Raw genomic sequence first — 19006 nt, forward strand, 5'->3', positions numbered from 1 at the left:
GAGGCAAGAGACAAGCGGTAGAGGTAAGAAGAGGTAAGAAGCAAGAGACAGGAGGTAGGAGGTAAGAAGAGGCAAGAGGCAAGAGGAGGCAGGGGCCGAGAGGCGAGAGGCAGGAGGTAAGTACCTTGGGTAGACAGCGTCAAATAGAAGAAGAATTTCAAGCCACCATAGCTGAACGCCGTGCGGATATGGCGAGAGTAGAGGCATCTATCTCGTCTCTTAATCTCATAAACACTTATAAAGACATGAATACAGTCACCTGGGATGGTCGCTGTACTTAAGTGTTGACCTCCCACAGATCGACAAGCCGGCGTCTAGCGTATCTTCTGGCTTGCCGACCCGACGTCTGGGACTGGGCTCAGACCACACGTTGATGAACTCACAAGCCAGCAGCTTTACTATGTATCTCATGAGGTCACAAAGCAGTCGCCGAGGAGGAGAGAAAACATGACCAGGGTTCTTGTGATACGAGGTGTCTTTGTTTTTCTGTGTATGCTGGGCCTGCTATGTTCTTCCCTATAAAGTGTGAAAACAGTAGGTATGGATGACCGAGTAAGACACGGCGCCCTAATAACTGCGAACCTGACGGCATTTCGACGTCTTTTGGAGTCAAGGTAACCCCTATTCATTACCGTTTCAGCGTCTCAAAGGAGTATTACAATTTCAACATTTTCAACAGTATGAAATCTCCAATTCACAAAGGTCATCAGCCCTGGGTGTCTCATTGTAGACCCTCAATCCTCACAGCGAAGAGGTGGCGTAATCTGGCCCTGATTAGAAAGACACATTTGATAATACTGTTATACGGTAGCGGATCACGACGCAAAATCTAGAAGAATATCGTGCTACTTGCAAAAAAGGGCAAAAGAGAACATCGAAATAGTGATCGCTTGTGGGTTCGAACCCACAGACTGCAGCTCGATAGCTTTGCACTTCAGGATTAGGGGTATAACCATTTTAAGCTTCTGGGCAAGAGTCCCTTTTACTGCTGCTGAGAAAGGTCGGAGGTGTCTAGTCTATATCCGTCACACCTCGGAGTCACCATCAACCCGCCAATGTCACGCACCCCGCGGACCATCCTCAAAGCCAGACATCTTTCCAAAGTGATTCAATCTGACTCGTTCCACTCGCATATTCTTCACAATGATTCTTGGCTAAGCGATCAGCTCAGTATCCCATGGCTGATCCGTTACGAGGCCACGGCATCAATAATATTAGCTGAGGACTTCAATGCTCTCTTTGAAATCATCTTGGTATTCATACAAACACCCGTCGCTCACAACAATAATACAAAAGTCCACTAGAATCATACATCCAAATCATTTCGCGCTCCTCCAAGTCCCACCAGCAGCCCCGTTCCCGCTGCCCAGTCCAGAACCAGGTCCGACACCAGCTCCGGGATGACCACCCCTACCCTTTCTCAAACTAGAAGCGCGGGACCAAGCAGCCGCGGTATCGCCCGCAGACTTCTTAAGTCTATTCCCCAGACTGATCCGCGCGGCGCTCATAACCGCACCGCTACCCGCTCCTCCCCCTTGCATCCGGCTAGGGATCCCCGCGGAACTCGCTACGCTCTCCCAGTCGCCCCTTTCAACCTCCTCGTCATCAGGCTCCTCGATAGTAGGCGGCGGCAGCACGAATCCGCGACCCATGACGCCTCCTGAGGGAGCAGAAGAAACGCCTGAGGCTGGCTGTTGACCCTTCCTCAGCGCGCCCATCATGGCAGCCCACGACTCGACCTGCCCGCTCGACGCCTCTTCTACGCAGTTACACTCGTCGCCAGCAGGACAGGTAACCTCGCCGGCGGCATGCCACTCCGCGAGACATGCCTCGTGGAAGGCGCAGCCGCAGCCTAGACACGGCGGGTACAGGGCGTCGACGGGCTCGCGGCAGTATACGCAGAGGAGCTGGTACTGCGGGCGGCGGCAGCGATCACACGCACCGACGGCGCCGCCGGAGCGAGTCGCGGAGGCGGAAGTGTATTTCAGAGGCTCGAGCTGGGTCTCGTGGACGCGGCATACGCCGGTAACGTCGAGACCGCGGCCGGAGGCGACGAGGGCTTGGAGTTGCTCCTTCTTCCCGAGGAGAATCGGGGAGGTATTGTGCGGTTGCTGCTGGTGATGCTGGGTCTGATGGCTCTGGTGCTGTTGATCGTGGTGATGCTGCTGGATTGTTGTCGAAGTATCGGCGATACTGTAGGTGTCTTGGAAATCGTCAATCGAGCCAGTCCCTCCCTGGTCTTGCTGAAGCACGTTGAACTTCATAATCTCCAGGCGAGCCAGAGGCTGGTTCCACATTTGTAGAATCTCGGCGTAGACATAGCGATACGTGGCGTACATGTCAGCGCGGTTCGCCTCTAGAAGCGGCGTGGTCATCCACCCGTCGTCATCGAATATGGTCTGATCCTCCATATGGACAGACACTCCGATAGGTACCATGGAGAATAGATCGTCGCGGTAAACCTCGTCGTCCGAGAGGGAGGTGCGAGCCGTGCCCGAGTCGCCCATGATGGTGGAGCCTCCCCAAGTGACAGCACCAGGTGCACTGGGGGCGAGGGTGCTCAATATGGTCTCCGCTGGACTCGGTCTCTTACGACCATGGTTAGGCGGCGATGATGCTGCGGTCGTTGTCCCCGTTGCAACACCGCTGAAGGGTCGAGGAAAATTGATAGCGAAGCTCGAGGTCAGACCCGAGTTGGCTCTCGACAGCGTCCTTCCACTGGGCGACGTGGAGAGACTTGGCGTTTGATCCCCCTCCCCGAGATATTCCTTACCCCTTGGTGGCGGTGTCTCGCCGCACGAGTAAGAGTTTGAGCCTGGGTCCCCAGTCCAAAGCATTTCTTCAGCAGAACCTTGTGACCCAGAGTATCGGATTGGTGTGTGCAATGTTCTAGGCGTGGTGATGGCTGAATTTGTCTGACTCCTGGTGTTGTAAGTCCAAAGAGATGCATCCGTGGGGAAGTAATCGAGTGAAAATGCCGGAGTCTTCATCGGCAGCGGTGTGTCTGGCTGCGTGAGGTGCGATTCGGCGTAGGCAACACTGTCTTCGGTGAATGCTTCACTAAAGATGCAGGACAACATAGCTAGCATCTGGATATCTGCAGTCTTCTCAAAGTAATCAAAGAGATCGCTGATGAAATCCCTCGCTAGCGGATGATTGCCCCACTTCACTCTCCCGTTGAAGTCAGCAGTGTCTTTGCCATTAATCGTCTTGGTAACCGGCGAACCCTCGTGACGGAATCGCGCAAGAGCGTCTCTGGCTATGATCAGAATGGAGTTTTGGTGACGGTCCATGTTTGACAATTCCAGTGGGATATCTCGGCGAAGAATCAGTGAGAGGTAGCGCCAGACATCTACCAGATCTTGGCAGCCATGCTTCTCTGCGACCTGTGCATTGTGCTCGCAGACCTCAGCACCATCCCCAAATATAGCATAATCTTCTGCGAATTCCTTCTTCGCAGGCAGAATATCCGATAAGTCGTGGAGGGAGACGACGTTCTTCGATTTTGCGCCTGGTCGCCTTCTAAGCGATCCTGTGCCGGTTCCGGTTCCCACTCCCGTGCCGCCACCGCTTGATCGAACAGAGCGATTGTCACTCCAAGTTCGCTTGAAACGATGTCGGGGCTGATACCATAGGCTCATCTTGTTGATAGATGTTGATTCCGAGTCACTCGAAGAGGATGAACCGGTGGAGACATCAGAGTCGGACTGCTCGTCTGTAGCGGACATCTCGTCGTTACCATATCGCTTTCCAGGCGGAGAATCATGCGCAAGACGGCCGAAACCGGCGAATACAGGCTCCCCTTTTGACCTCTCCCGCATGGGTTCTGCCGGCGTGAATAGCAATGCCCTTGCCTTTTCTTCCTTGGTTGGGAAGAAGCACACCAGCCTCCCGTCATTGGAAAACCGGGCACCGCAGAACCGTGGCAAGGGTGGAATTGTAGGCCTGTTGTTTGGTGCCAAGGTGCTTTCGGCCTCTGCGTTCGGAGGCAATTCTTGAGACATGGATGCGGAACCGCCGGCCGGGATATCGTTCTCGTCTTCGCTAGAGCTCTCGGAACCAAGGCCGTCTAATGGATCGTCAAGATCCTTCACATTCTTGAAGAAATTTGTGCTCGCCGCCAGGTCGATCTCGCCTAACAGATAAGAGAAAGCAACATCCAGGCAATTCTGCTTTCGCTCCAGAAACTGTTGGCAAAGCTCATGAATTTCGTGCTCGATCTTCCGATGCGTCTTGTCTGACATGAAGCCGGTCTTCTCAATGTAGAATCTTGGTGCTTTGGCTTTAGGATAGTTAGATGGTATGTCGACTGTAACTTTTATGAAGATGGGGTCGCTGTTGGCGCCCCACGGGCCATTGAGGGATGCGTTGAGCGTCAAGTTATCCATGTCGATGTGCTCCCATTTGACCTTGGGAAGCTGCATGCTGATGCGGAGAAACTCTTCCTGGATAGTCTCTGGTTCTCCCCACTTGTCATCATCCATGTAACCTGGGCTGAACATGCTAGAGTCCTTTGAATCTGCCCTTCTAGGGCTGTCTGTAGATGTCTTGCGCTTGTTCATCATGATTCCCTTCATCCAGCCGATATGTGCCTGGCTACGATCCATCTCTCTGGAAGTGCTTTTGGCTTTCATTGATGAGCCCTTCCAAGCCGCACCAAGTTTGGAATAGGTTGTCGGCCCAGACCGCATACCCATAGTCAGAGCACTCTGACGGTATTGCGCGCTATTACGGGGATCGCTCATTGTGGCACTCCTCCTGTCTCGGCTGACTGTGTCCTCAACCGTTCGGAAAGTTTTGTAGGCAGCGCCTTTGCGTGTGAGGACGACATTCTTGTTGGCCGCCATCCCCTTGACATATCCCACAGACTCGAGAATAGACGGGTCGACTTGCTGCAGGCGCAGCTCATTATCCTCTCCCCAAGAGACGAGCTGGAAGTCTCTGTTATCTAGCGCATCTTCGGTGATGCTCCCTCTACTTCTCCACAAGAACTCCTTGGCCTTGTGGTTGCCGTGGCCAGGAAATACTGCTACTGGCTCAGTCGGCCCTTCCTCAGGGTCCTTGGGAGGTGTTCGCCAGTCGTACAGGTACAGGTCGCCTGGTTCGTTCTGAGGCATCGCAAGGAGCCCCTGGCCAAAAGGGGTATGACGAGCGCGCCACACCGGGAACTCGGTACGTATAACGCGATCCGGGACATCTTGATCGCTCGCATAGTCCCAAAACTTGATGTGCTTATCCAAAGAGCAAGTAACAATCTTGGTTGACGTTGTCCGATTCCAATCAATCCCGTAGATCTTTGAGGTGTGTGCGCCGATTGATTTCAGGGGCTCGCTTGGTCGTCTTTCGTCCCAAATGTGTAACCACCTGTCGTGAGATGAAGCCAGGATGTGCGGGTCCTGGCGGTTGTACTTGACTTGCGTGGCGCCGGCAAACCAATCGCAGAAAGTAAGGACAGGCTGTCTCGGGCGTCTGAGATCCCAGCAGTGGACGTAACCATCGACAGCACACGAAGCGAGCTGGTCGGGGTGGTGGGCGGACCAGTTGATATCGGTGATGGCTCTGCTGTGGCCTTGAAGTGAGTGCTCAATGGCCCCCGATGTCGAGTCATCTCTCAAGTTGAGGTTCCATACAAGCGCGCGATGATTGGCAGTGGACACGACCCAGTAGTCGCGAACGGCAAAGGGCGACCATTGGACATCAGTGACAAGCCAAGGGGAGCCATGACTGCTGAGTCGACGAGGAGGATTGTAAGGTGAGTCCAAATCAATAATGGATAAACCTTCGGGTCTAATGGATGTGTCAGCTGGGGTTCAGTGGCTCGGAAGCCTCACAACAAGTTCACTCACGATGCTAAGGCAACATCTCTCTGAGAAGGAGCTATCGTCGCCGATCCTACTAGACCGGCGACGTGAATCGTGCCATCCGCATCAAAGCTCTCGCTGTCGAAGGCTGACTTGATCGGCTTGCCCTTCTTCGGCGCATCAAGCTGGTCGAAGTGCGGCATGATGGCGGTTTTGGCTCAGATGAGAGAGATGCCTCAGAAAGGCATCTGTAGGCGCTATGTCTTTGCCATGATCCGATAGCACGCGACAATGGGAGAGTTCTTCCGCAATGTAGGCTGCTCTGATAGTTGCTCTTTGACTGATGAGATGTCTTGATTGGATGGAATATCGCAACTTGATATCGAGGGTCTTTAGTTGAGGCTCAGAGGCTGATGCACGCGACGGGATCAGGTGCATCCATCGCTGAGCATCCTGGGCGGACGCTTGTGGATGGACGGGATGACAGTCGGGGACCCACAATCGGAATAATGTACCTTCGTGCAGCAAGTCTGCAGTTGTGTACTTACTCCCCGCCAGGACCTCTAGGCCAATGATAGCTCGCTAACACCACCGTCAGTCTCCACCCTTTTACTGTTATCGGGACAGCGTCGAGCCAGGCCTGGAGTGTGTCATGCTTCTGGTCCCTCCCGCGGGGCAATCCCAAGCAAGGCTTTCCCAAGCACATGCCCACCATACCCAAAGGTTGCCTTTCGAAACACTCCACCAGTTCCGCCTACTCGTCACCTTCGTCGCCGCCGCTCCAAACCGATATCCCGAGTATCCGATTGCGATTTAGTTTGCGACCTTTCTTCCTTCCCCGGCGAGTTGAAATCAAGGAAGCTCCATCTCATTCACCACTCGCTTAACCCCGCCATCAGCTTCTTGGCCTTGAACTTCGGTTTCTAGAGGAAGCTCAGACACCATACCTTTCCTCCCTCACCCTCGAACAATCTCCAGAGCATTTGTCGCCCAGCATGGCTTTGCCTAAGCGTATTGTGAAGGAGACGGAGCGTCTCATGGCTGAGCCGTAAGTCTCCTGCCTAGCTAGCGACATCTCGATGTTTTGCTAACAAAGACCGCTTCAAAGGGTACCCGGAATCAGTGCCGTCCCTCACGAGGACAACCTCCGCTACTTCGATGTCGAAATTCACGGACCTACACAATCTCCGTATGAAGGTGCGCAATACATTTACGGAAAGTTGACTGGATAGGAAAGAACTAAGAGGTATTACAGGCGGTGTCTTCAAGCTCGAGCTCTTCCTTCCCGACGACTACCCCATGACTCCCCCCAAGATTCGCTTCCTTACCAAGATCTTCCACCCGAATGTCGACAAGCTGGGCCGCATCTGTCTCGATGTTCTGAAGAGTGAGTAGCAGTACACGAACAATGGAGGTTTGACGCAGGACGGCTGACAAAGAAACCTTCGTTTAGACAACTGGTCCCCTGCCCTCCAGATCCGCACTATTCTCCTCTCAATCCAGGCCCTCCTCGGCGCCCCCAACCCCGACGACCCCCTCGCCGCCGACGTCGCGAAGAGCTGGAAGGAGGACGAGCAGGCCGCCATCGCGACGGCCAAAGAGTGGACCACGAAATTCGCTGTGCCCAAATAGAGGAGGAAACACTGGAGGAAGCGGGAGGCTATGCTGCGCTTAGGAAGAAAAGGCAGACGACGGCGCGTGGAGGAACAGCTACGGCAAGAGCCAATGCAAACACACTTTCCCTAGACCGATTTTGAGGCGGATGCTGCAGAGACGATACAGCCCTCCTGCTGTCTTTGACTTTGTAGAGCGGGGGCTGATTTGGACGTTTCAGGACCTGGAGTTGCAATCTTGAGATATGGCATTGCGGTCAGCTTTTCTGGTTTCACGGGAGGACCCATGCATTATGCCTTTACGACTTTCAACAATGAGAAGGATTGCTTTCATCGCATGGTGTGTTTGTGAGTGTAATCCGACTTCAGGCCGAAGCAGCCCGTTTGGCTACAAGTCTTGCCGAAGACGATATATCCTCTTAGCTCACGTCGACAAAGTCGGATGACCAAGCACTTCTCTTCTCCAGATTGAGAGACAGCATGATTGAGGAATGCTTCAAGTACAACCTATGGCATCGAAACTCCCAGCCGCGTCGATGGTTTAGTGGTAAAATTCTCCGTTGCCATTCAGCAGCGTCGGGGAGCCGGGGGTTCGATTCCCCCTCGACGCAATCACTTTTGCTTTTGCTCTATCGTGCTCTTAATAACAGAGGGTTGGTTAGTGGTCTTGTACTATATATCTATCTCACTGTGTTGAAAATGGGGCTAGGTAAATCAGAACTGATCAGTTATGTTCTTATTTCACTTGTTTAATCGAGGTGTTGACATTCTAGCTCCTGCTTCATATAATGTTGATCTCCTCATATTCTAGTGTGTGCCGTTCAGAAGTCAACTCGCTAGAGTAGACATCAAAATCAGAGAGCTCGATGTCTCCAATATAGCGGAATACTCGAGGTTGAGTACCCCCTTTGCCAGTCTCCGGAGCAGGTGTAACTTCTCGTAGAATGAAAGGAACAGAAGCACCTTCTGCGAACCAAATTTGGTCATGCTCCATTGCAAAATGAGAGCCCAGCCCGAAAGCCTGTCGAGAAGTACGATAGAAACATTCGTTATCAAGCTCTTCCCAGACTTGTTGGTCTACACACAAACGAGGGAAATGAGGAAAGCCAAGAATCTGGAACCGTTCAACCCACGCAAAGATCTCTTTGCGAATGAAATGCCCCGCCTCGGACCCGTTGAGTCGTGTGTGCACAAACTCTCGCCGTCCCGGAACGTAATATTCGACTCTGTGTGACTTATCAAGACCGCAATCGGACACAAGGGGCTCCAGATGCAATGCGTAGAGCTCTAAACATTCGTTCAGAACTGCTGCTGCTAATCTGTCCCACAGGTTCAGTTGAGGTTGACAGAGCCTCAAATGGTCTGGTTCGAAAGTAACCAACCATCGTCAATGCCATCTCGTAACTAGACTCTGGAATAAAGTGCTCATGGACTTTGCTCAATATCGTACCTATCTTCATGCCATGCAAAACAAGCTTTTGTCCAATGATAGAAGGCCTTCTCAGTTCGCGCGACCATATTTCTCCCTCGCACCGTCCTAGGACTTTGAGAGTTACCTCGGTCTGAGGTAACCCACCATATCGGTTGTGGCGATCCGTTTTCGACGCATTTGGTACCGAATAATCAGGTACCCACGACGGTAAGGCTGTGTAACGGCGGGTCTTCTCCTTTCCGATATGTCTGAGTTCTGATAGTAATGGAAGCCGTTCGAGAAAGCACGCAGCGACAGATGTGAAGACATCCTCCACGCTTTGATCGTAGTCAGGAATGATAGGGCTCGAGACTCCTTGGGGATATGATCGCGGTCATCCCCAAAGTGAAAGGAGCGGAGAGTGGAAATGATGACACTGGCACATGCGAGCCATGCGGGCCCCGATCTCATGCTCCAGCTTTCGTTTCCCGTGTAGAACACAAGTTCGCTTAGCAGATTGCGGACTCCGTTAATCTTGTGTAGACCACCTCCGATGCCAAGATGCCTACTGGTAGGACTTTGCGGCTTGGACAGGGCTTGACCATTGGGGAATAGTTTAACATGTTCGAACGACCGTTCGATGTGTGTTTCCAGGGAGTGGCTCCATCGAGACTCATGGAGAAACTGCACGAATGCACCGAGGCGCTTCCAACTCAAGACAACTTTTCCACACATGATATGTGTTTGAGCTGGATCTGCCAAAGCAATTTCCTGAACGACCCAACCGCGATCGAACCAGCGATTTTCCCCAAGGAACTTTGCAAGAATGAACCATGACGTTCCCCATCTGGAACATGTGTCGGGCCCCAAAAGATCGAGAACTTCAGGTTTCCTGCAGTAAGGGTCCTTGTACAATTGGGCCTTTACAGACTCCGGCTTCCTCAGTGCCCGAGATAGACGAGGGACAAACTTGTCGTGGATCCACTGAACCTCGGGATCAGGCTCCGAGAGCCCTAGCCACACAAGAACATTTTGCGCGGCACTGTAGATGCGGTGCATAAGGAGCACTTGATGTCTCTTTTCCTTGTTGTTGGCCTGGTCGATGCAGAACGCGTCTATCCACAGTGGCATTGTTTCCAGCGCGGACTTGACTTTGGGCGGACATTTCGGAGTCGTGGAGGAAGGTTCGTCCGCGCCAGCCTTTGCTAGGCATCGGAACTCGAGGATGGTACAGAGGAAGTTGAATAGATTCTCAGATATCTTCATCGATCTGCCGTCGCAGACTACCTCAAACGTCATTCCTGGCCCTGGCTCCAGGGTCTGTTCAGAGTTGCCATACTTGGGTAGCTGCCAAGTGTAAGAGAGCGCGGCAAATATTGGTTCATCATCCAAGCTGACCTCTTTCAGCGAGAGGCAGAGTCCGTGAGGATGATGGTTGTCTCGCGAAATGCTGAGGAGGCGTATGGAGTCGATTGTTGAAAGAGCCTTGTACTGGTAGTCCGCCAGTGACGCATTCATAGCTTCAAGATGGTGCAACAGAGCAGAAGAGGTTGAATCAACTACGTATGTTTTAGGTTAAGGAAGTGAAGGGACGATTAAGAGTTCGCAAATCAGGCTGCATGATTTCTACTTCAACTGGGGAGGGATGTGTCACAGCCACATGACCTGCATGTTGACATGTACGTAGTTCAGCGTACAAAGCAACATTAGTGTAAGCACTAGACATCCAGTCACGTTATTTTTGACCTGGTTTTTGAATCTCTGCAATGCCTCGCGATGTAACAGAGGCGGGAGTTGGTCGTCCTTAATGATATTGTAGGGTATCTATTCTGCACGCCAGCGTTGGTGTCTGCTCAAGCCATGATCCCTTCTATTAGCTTGCCCGATGTGTTTCTAAGTCATCTCTCAACTCCATTTGTATATTCTTGTGGTATGACCATCTTAATGCTCGGTAGAGGGCTTCTCCGTCTTTTGCTCAGATCCACCATCACTATTTATCCTATTTCCCTTGTCTCTGATCTCGCTGGCAGCAAACGCCACAAGAAGCGAAAGAGCAGTCGCGAGCACAACCCCACTCACAACGCAGTATGCCATATAAGAGTGAAATCTTTGATGCCTTTCGACAGCCTGAAGACGTTCCACAATCTCGCCATGGTCTTCCGGTAGCCTTTCGATCTTCTCCCCCCGATCTGTCCACCGGTTGATTGCGTATTCTCTCGGGTTGTCCAGAATCTCAACGACATGCGTGAAGAGACCCCTGAAAGTGCCGAAGGATGATAGGTATGACTTGAAGGTGGTCGGAGATGTTACTTGTTGTTTTCTATTGGGCGCTTCATATCTGTAAACCCCCTTGGTTTTCCTTGGACCCCGTATGAAGCCTTGGAATGGGTTGTCTTGGTGGGGACTGCCGTATCTGCTTTGGTTACAGTTTATGGAGGACTCAAGGATCTCTTGCGCTGATTGGATAGGGTTTGAGAGTGCCTGGGTGACATTGATGAGGCGACGATTGTGTAGTCCCACAGTTCGTGCGGTACTGGACCGAGTCTGGAGTTCATGCAAGATCATTCGGCTGGTAGCCAAGTGACTGTAAAGCCGCGGTGTTGTTTGTAGGATAGTGTTGAACATGATGTTGATCGTCGATGGTGTTGACCTTTGAAGGTATTGGCTGGTTTGAGATGTCGGTGTAGCTTGTAATTGATTCCTTCAGTAACATAGCTAACACGATAAAAACTGCGAGTTCATCTCAAGGCGGAAGTCCCCCTTTCTAAACCACCAGACAAGATAATTCGGAGATAGAACGTTGAGTCCAGCTTCCGCTCCCGCCTTATTTCCACACATTTCCATAACATCCCTATCTCTGGTAGAGTTGACAAGGTCCTCGACTGCTTTACATCGCTCTTCTATATATAGATGGATCAAAACCTCATATCACATTGCGAGACTTCATGGGAGCCACGGAAAAACACTCGTTCACGCAGAACTAGAAACAGCGCAAGATCATATTCGCACAGTTTGCGATACAAGTTTCATTACTTGATACGGTAGAAATGTAAATGGCGGCAAAATTGAGTCATATAAAAGGGATGGCTCTGGTGATATCAAGGTATACCAAAAAACCTTGACGACCATCTCAACAGTCTGAGGCTCATGCCCTCTCCGTCACATACTTTACCATCCCTCATGACCACAAGACTTTTCCCGCGTAAGTAATATATCAGACATCATCCTCGACAACTTCAACCACAACTCGAACACGACAAGAACAAAAATCACCGCCTCATACCAAACCAGAACAATGGCCTCCCAAACCCTCCTCCACACTCTCCGGAGGCACCTCCGCAGAATAATCACAAGACCATCACCCTTCACAACCACAACCACAGCACCGCCACACACCCGCCTCTTCTCAAACACATCTACCCTCCGCGCCAAAGTCGTACACCCAGACATCGACAGGTACATCCGCTACAGCCTCCGCGACGGCCCCCCGCGCACATCGCGACCGAAACCGCTCTTCTCCCTCCCGCATCAATGTCCGTGGCCGAAAATCATACCAGCGACAGCCGCATCCTCGAGCTTCACATCGGCATTCCAACCTACACCGTCACAGCGGAGAGCGTCCTCCTCATCATCGATAACGTCGTCTCTCGACGCCAAAAAGCTCAAGGACGAGGAAGATAGGAAGGAGCTCTCCCGACGGTCGCAACGGTTTGAATCTCAATTAAATGCCCTCGGCATTCTCCGGGAGGATCTGATAGACAGAGCGAGTCACGCCTACCGAGAGAATCATCGGCTCTCATCTCAGTGAATGCCCTGAACGTCATCACGGAGCGTATGGTCAGCAGAGGCAAGATTCTCTCCGAACTGAAGAGGAGGTCTGCGGCCGGCGAGACCATATTCACTGATGATTGTGACTACGACGGCGCCGGAGGAAGCACCAGGGACAGCAACAGGAGCAGCGCCGGGAGCGGCACCGGGGACGGCATCGAGGCGTATCTCTCCGACACTGACTTGGCGATGTGCGGGGTCTTCGTCTATCTCCTTTTCTGGGGTTTATGCGCAGCATGTATCGCCAAAATGTCGAGTGAAAGTCCAGAGACTCGGGAGTTGGAAAAAGTGACGGCGTCGGATAGCAGCCTACCTCGCAACGCCGCAGAAGTAAAGTCAAAGGGTGGCGACGAGGAGGTCCAAGAGCTGCAATATCTCGCGAAGCCATAGAATTCCAGTAGCACACACTCATTAGCCAGTCTCAACATCACTTCTCCGCAATATCATGATTCAACTTTTTCCAAAACATCTCTCATCAAATTACTTTACACTACGTGCTCATAAATGCCTACTACCTTACCCATCATCCCAAAGCCGTCGACTCATAATGATAGGCCTTGCCGGATCCCACGGCCCATAAATCTCGTTCTTGTACTTTTGCAACCCAATCAGCCACCAACTACACCCGCCCATCGCAATCGCGGAGATGAGCACGCTGACGACCATGCCCGCGACGGCGCCCTTCCAAGGCCAGCAGGATATCCCCATACCGGCACAACTACCGGCTGCAACACCACTGCCATTGTCACCCACGATAACTCCGACACCGGCACCCGCGCCAAGCACGAGAAACACCGTCATGGCATAGTGGTACCCCCAGCTCCGGTGCCTCGCGTACCGCCGAAATACGGGGAACAGCCCAAAGACCTCGATGCTGAAAAGCGTGAGGCTGAAGACCTGACCCGTGGACGGCAGCCGCGAAGCGAGCACCGTTGAGGCCATGAGCGCCGCGTTGGTGGATAGCGAGGCGGGGATGTTGACGCGGACGCCGCCCGAGTAGTCGAAGAAGAAGATGTTGATGGTCAGGAGCCAAAAGGACATGGCCCAAATACTGTCGCTCGAGGTCGATTTTGTGAGAGATTTGAGGATGGGGGAGAGGCCGAGAAGAGTGGAGTAGATGAGGATAGCGCTCTTGACGGTGCTGAGACGCTGGTTGAGGCGGCTGTTGTCGTCGCCTGGCAGAGGGAAAGAGGATCGCCGCGGGAGAGGCATGCTGCTGTTGACTTCTTGGCTGTAGCGGCGGTAGACGGACTGCGAGGTCGCCGACGTGGAAGAAATGAGGGAGCTCGCAGAGGCGGAATGCGAATGCCGCGCCAGACGAGGCCGCTCTGCGCCAGCGGTACTCGACAAATTCGTCGCGGAGCTCGTGGCCGTCGTAGCCGTGGACGAAGCCGCGGCGGCACTACCATCGTCATGCAGCGGCGGGCTCCGCTGCCTCATACTCCCCGTCCTTCGACTCGGCTCCAATCTCCGCCCCGCGGCCGTGGCACTGCTGCTGCCGCCGCCCGCCAGACCCAGTTCTTTCCGCTCCTCGTCGGCCTCCCAGCGCTCCCACAGCAGCCACCCCAAGAACGTCGCCATGCTGCTGAACGACACAATGGACACGGGTGACACGCGTTCCTGGGATATTAGGACGAAGCAGACGATGAAGAGGATGACGGAGCAGACATGCTGGACAATCACCGTCGAGTCGGCGACAAGGGGCCAAAAGTCGTAGGGCTGCAGGCGCGGGTTGCGCTGGAGGCTCTCGAGAAAGGTGTTTTGGTCCGTGTAGTTGTCCGGGTAGCTCTGTTTCACCCACATGAGCTTCTTCCAGGTCCGCTTGCGACTCCGGCGAGAGCGGGAGCGGTGGCTTCCAGCGACTGCAGAGGCAGCATTGTGGCGGAGGCGTGCGCGGGCGGCGCGGTGGTCTGCGCCGAGGGTGGACACATCGGGGAAGGAGGGCACGGGTCGGCGTGGCGGGGATGTCGCTAGGAAGGCATCTTCGGGAGCGAGGCGGGATCTGTCCTGGCGCTGCTGGTGGAAGTTTGTGGTGCTGTTGTTCGTGCTGCTGTTTGTGGTGCCGGTGCTGAGGGCCGTCGGGAGGGTGGAGGAGCGGGTGAGGGGCGGGGGGAAGGAGCCAAAGTCCGTTGGTGTTGTCGGGGACATGAGGCGCGGCTTGCCCTTGAGGGCCTCAGTGTGAAGGAACGACAAGAGTACCAGGACTCAATGGGGCGTGTTGGTGATGATTGTTTGAGGCGTTTGACCCAGACCTTTCTCAGCCTCGCGATCGCGAATGGACTGAAGTCGGCGCAAGGCTGCAGACCAAGTTGATTGGAGCCACGGAGAATGCGCGCCAGGAAGGCAGTGGCAGTGGCAGAGGAAGTGAAAGAAAGTGCCAAGAGGGGCCAGGCCACGCCAGGGAAGGCACTCTAGGAAGGAGTCAAGAACGACACAAAAAAAAGGGTGCGTGCACGGACGGGGAAAGGACATTGGTGGGGAAGGGACGCCGAGTCAGTCGATTTCGACAAGGGTGCATCGCCCGGACCAAGTCGCTGGATTCGGTAACTCTAAAGAAAAAAAAAATTCATACGAAGGATAGTTAGACTGATCGGTGGCCGAAAGAAGCGTCTTCCGCAATCCATCAAGGGAAAGGTGTGTCTACTGCTGCAGCTGGATTCTGAATGCGCATCTACTCCGCATTGCTAGGTATTGCCTCAAGATGATTTCAAAATGGAGGGTAGTAAATCTGGGAAATATCCCGTCCGTCCAACCACAGTTGCTACTTCAAGCTTAATTCTTCTTTTGTCCGAGTAGACTATCTGTCGTTCCGTACTCTGTACGTACCTAGTAGAGTCTCGGAACCATCACCGAACTTGCAAAGGTAAAGGTTGTTGTCCAAAGTATCGTCTGCAGTAGTCTAAGCTTCATGGATACGCGGACAGATCGTAGACGGATCATGGGAAGGAATAGATGCATGCCTACTATGTACAACCCTGCCACGGATTGCGTCTACATCCGCGTCCGCGTCCGCGTTCGCCTTACCCAGAAGCTAAAACCAAGTTAACCGTCTTCTTCATGACGCTGTCGTGGACACGCAGCTCCCGTCATGAACCACTAACGATCCGCGGCCCCCTTCTCGACACACGACAACCCAGCTCTCGGAGACTTTCCCATCCTCCTGGAAACCCAAATACCACGGTAGCTTGCGCGTCCATGACCCATGGAACCCCAAGAAAGGGAACTGTCGTCGTTCCTAACTTTCCGTGGCGATGCAAAGACACCAGGCACCACTGTCAACAATGCATCCGAATGCGTTCAGAATCGCGACCCGCGGCATTCCAAGCCCCGGATTCTGAACACCACCACCACGGTCCAACACCAGTCCAACGACAGCACACCTACTATACTGTAGTGACCTGACCACGGGGCTAGCGGTGCACTAGCATCCGCTCGACAGGTGCCCGATTTCCGAGAGAAACGGGGCCTCTTTGCGGAGTCCCACCTCGCCATGTCCTGCACCGCCTGCCTTTGCTCAAAGGATATCACCGGCAACACCGTTCCCCGCCAAACCCTTGTGCCCGGGGGAATACGAAGAGCAATTCCAGAAGCATTTTGAAGCCGGGCAGTCTCATTCCTGTCTGCCTAGATGGCCCCGAATTTCTTTGCAGGGAGGCCCGCACCGGCACAAAGCTTGTTCGTTGCTTATCCCTTGGCTGATTGGCTGTCCCACTGGAATCGACCCTCATGCTGCGTTCCTGAGGGCTGAATGGATATTCCCTTCACCCCATAGCCGGTCAATGGCGACATTATCCTGCATCGCTTTGGTGGTTTAGTGGTCGTGTGCTCGTCGGCGATTCCTAGATCCATACGGATACAGGTAGGCTGTCACACTGTCCATCGTCTGTCCCCCTTTTGGTGCTCTTACCAATCTTCTGGGCCCCTTCCCGTGCCATGCGCCCCTCCGCGTTGGCATGGTCAAGGCCCTGTGGTCCAGACTCTTCGGCGCGCCCTACAGGGACTAGGCCGGGAGTGTGGCAGGCTGCAGCGATGGCAGGCATGCCCTGTGGGCGCTGTGAAGACTGATAGTTCGCCTAGAAGGGACTGCTTATTTTGGAACTTTAGCGGGCCGACCGGAAGAGCGCCCACGCTGCCCTTTGCTGGGCGATACTACTGATAGGTGGCCAGGCAGTGGGTGCTGCTGGGAGTGTCTTTGGGCAGTGAGACCAGCTCAGATCTGACTCTGGCCCAAGGGGCTCGAGGTACCTACTGACGTTTCGGCGGTACTAGTGCGAATAGCCTCACCATCAGCTCGATGGGACGATTCTGAGTGAGTCGGGGCTGGCATCGACGATCCATTTCCCCTTTTCCTCCAAACCTAGGCACGAGAAGAGAGCAACATGACATCAACGAGCGGGCCATCTGCGACAATTCGGCTCGACCTCCTTGGTTAGAAACGTTGCTTTCCTGTTGCAAGTCTTGCCGGACGGGCTTGGCAAAGCAAGAGGTATGCGGGTTCGGGGTCCATCAAAGTCTCATTCCCATGGCATCCCGTGCTTTTGCGTGCCCATGGACGGTGGGCTGGTCTGAGAGCATCTGTTGAAACCGTTTTGACGTTCAGACAACCTCACCATGGAGGGCAAGAAGAAGCGGGTTTCGCAGTTGCTGCCGATGTGGGCCTCGGTTGCAATGGAACGAAACAGTCCACACTGTCGCAAAACTCCCTAGGAGGCAGGCTCCAACTTCCCAGGACGGGGATTTCATGTTTCTCCTTCGTCAATGCTTGCTCCGTTTGGTTGCGGTCACCCTGTGATTGTGACCCTGGCGACGAGCCGGCCATGGTCCCAAAGAAGAGAGACAGCTCCGCGGTGTCTTCAGTCACTACATTGCAACCAAAATGGCGAATGTGCACACTAGGTATTTGATAGCGGCTGGCAGAAGCTATGTCGGCATCTGCCGCGCCTGTGGTGTGGTGATTTCAAAAAAAGAAGTCCAAGCAATGGAACCGGAGCGCTAATCAGTGGATCCTTGGCGTAGATCCATTGCTTGGGTTCGCCAGCTGCGATTTGGCTTTGGCGCCAATTCTCACCTGGCATTGGACAGAGAAACCGTCGCATTAGGCGTTGGCTGGTGTTGTCATGATGGTGTCTCTGGCGTTGGTAGAGTCTAAGTTGATTTGGAACTTTTGCCGTCCCAGCCCCAGGGCAACTCGATGATTGCATGAACTGAGAAGATCATTGCTGACGATTGAAGTGTTGCTGACATGCTCTCTTCTTTTTTTTTTTTTTTTTTTTTTGATTATTTTTTTTTTGGGGGGGGGGGGGGGGAAGAGGCAGTGTCTTGGCGCTGGTTGGATGGCCGTCTTGTGCAGCGTGCTGCGTGCATATCCGTGGTATAGGGCGCAGCTGGGTGCAATTTCGTCTGTACGAGGACTGCAGCCACGGAAGCGCCAAGCATCGTGAGAACTGGCTGGCTGGACGGAGGCTTGACTAAGCATCCTAGACACGCCAAATCGACAGGGGCCATCGGCATACGATGGAAGACGATAACTGATTCGCTGAGTAGGCCATCGACAAGGACGGTGACCGCGGACAGGCAGGTGTAAAGCGCGCTATAGTCCATAGCTTTATCCGTAGAGGAGAGGCGGAATCCCGCGTGCCGTGCGCAATTCCATGGACCCATTTCCGTGGGAAAGCGTGCCGTGAACATGGACTATTAGTCTATTACCTGGGGATCATGGAGGAAAAATAAGCCGAATAGTCAGTGTCCATTATTGTGGCTTGGAAGACGATTGTCGACTGGGTTCCGTCTTCTTCATCTCTGTGGTCTCGATAGGTGACGGGTATCTCCTTCAGCTGCGGCAGAGCAAGGGGGATGATTTGTGTGCTCGTCTTTTTTCATTTCTCTTCGCTTTTCCTGGTCGTTTCTTTTCTCTCCGCGAGATTCAATGGGATGGGTGCCGGTGGGCTGCGGCTGGAGGCGACGATATTTTGGGTGCAAAGACTTAATAGTCAGGGAGCTGGAGAGAGGACACTGTGGGAAGTCCGGTTGTGACGGGGGGGTGGTATTATGTGATTCGCTCTCTCGTACGTCTTGGAATCGCCAAGAAAGGCAAGGCTCCTGGTGGGCTTTGATCGCTGCCATCTCTTCAGAAAGTAGAGAGTCAAGACTCGCACAGGGTTAACTTTGCCCACGTGCTCCCGTTGGCAATTGTGGACGGGCAGAAGGTGGGAAATGAGAGCTGAGGGGCACAGAGGATCCAGACGGGGGCACTGGGGGGGTTGGCCAAGCTGCGAGGGATCACTCGAGGAAAGCTTGATTCTCTTCCTTTTCTTCCTGTGGCGCCGTGAGATGTGAGAAGTGGGAAAGAGAAG

General features: G+C 53.5%; 7 protein-coding genes across 7 annotated transcripts; 2 read left to right on the forward strand and 5 right to left on the reverse strand.

Moving 5' to 3' along the window:
- Positions 1-1319: 1319 nt before the first annotated feature.
- Positions 1320-6004, reverse strand: CABS01_03145 (WD repeat-containing protein; the record flags this gene model as incomplete). The annotated part of the gene is made up of 2 exons (XM_060536522.1): positions 1320-5787; positions 5847-6004. The coding sequence occupies 2 exons, from the start codon at positions 6002-6004 to the stop codon at positions 1320-1322; spliced, it is 4626 nt and encodes a 1541-aa protein (XP_060392441.1).
- A 792-nt stretch (positions 6005-6796) lies between these two features.
- Positions 6797-7433, forward strand: CABS01_03146 (ubiquitin-conjugating enzyme E2 35; the record flags this gene model as incomplete). The annotated part of the gene is made up of 4 exons (XM_060536523.1): positions 6797-6849; positions 6910-6998; positions 7057-7188; positions 7255-7433. The coding sequence occupies 4 exons, from the start codon at positions 6797-6799 to the stop codon at positions 7431-7433; spliced, it is 453 nt and encodes a 150-aa protein (XP_060392442.1).
- A 1533-nt stretch (positions 7434-8966) lies between these two features.
- Positions 8967-10343, reverse strand: CABS01_03147 (heterokaryon incompatibility protein; the record flags this gene model as incomplete). The annotated part of the gene is made up of 1 exon (XM_060536524.1): positions 8967-10343. One exon carries the CDS (start codon positions 10341-10343, stop codon positions 8967-8969), a length of 1377 nt encoding a protein of 458 aa, XP_060392443.1.
- Positions 10344-10766: 423 nt separating this feature from the next.
- On the reverse strand, positions 10767-11450 carry CABS01_03148 (uncharacterized protein; the record flags this gene model as incomplete). The annotated part of the gene is made up of 1 exon (XM_060536525.1): positions 10767-11450. The coding sequence occupies one exon, from the start codon at positions 11448-11450 to the stop codon at positions 10767-10769; it is 684 nt and encodes a 227-aa protein (XP_060392444.1).
- Positions 11451-12120: 670 nt separating this feature from the next.
- Positions 12121-13043, forward strand: CABS01_03149 (uncharacterized protein; the record flags this gene model as incomplete). The annotated part of the gene is made up of 2 exons (XM_060536526.1): positions 12121-12533; positions 12590-13043. 2 exons carry the CDS (start codon positions 12121-12123, stop codon positions 13041-13043), a joined length of 867 nt encoding a protein of 288 aa, XP_060392445.1.
- A 126-nt stretch (positions 13044-13169) lies between these two features.
- Positions 13170-14801, reverse strand: CABS01_03150 (phosphatidylinositol N-acetylglucosaminyltransferase; the record flags this gene model as incomplete). Its single annotated transcript, XM_060536527.1, has 1 exon — positions 13170-14801. The coding sequence occupies one exon, from the start codon at positions 14799-14801 to the stop codon at positions 13170-13172; it is 1632 nt and encodes a 543-aa protein (XP_060392446.1).
- Positions 14802-18446: 3645 nt separating this feature from the next.
- Positions 18447-18776, reverse strand: CABS01_03151 (uncharacterized protein; the record flags this gene model as incomplete). The annotated part of the gene is made up of 1 exon (XM_060536528.1): positions 18447-18776. The coding sequence occupies one exon, from the start codon at positions 18774-18776 to the stop codon at positions 18447-18449; it is 330 nt and encodes a 109-aa protein (XP_060392447.1).
- Positions 18777-19006: the final 230 nt, after the last annotated feature.

The sequence above is a fragment of the Colletotrichum abscissum genome (assembly GCF_030869225.1).
Source record: "Colletotrichum abscissum strain IMI 504890 chromosome Unknown Scaffold_6.1, whole genome shotgun sequence".
Classification (NCBI taxonomy): domain Eukaryota; kingdom Fungi; phylum Ascomycota; class Sordariomycetes; order Glomerellales; family Glomerellaceae; genus Colletotrichum; species Colletotrichum abscissum.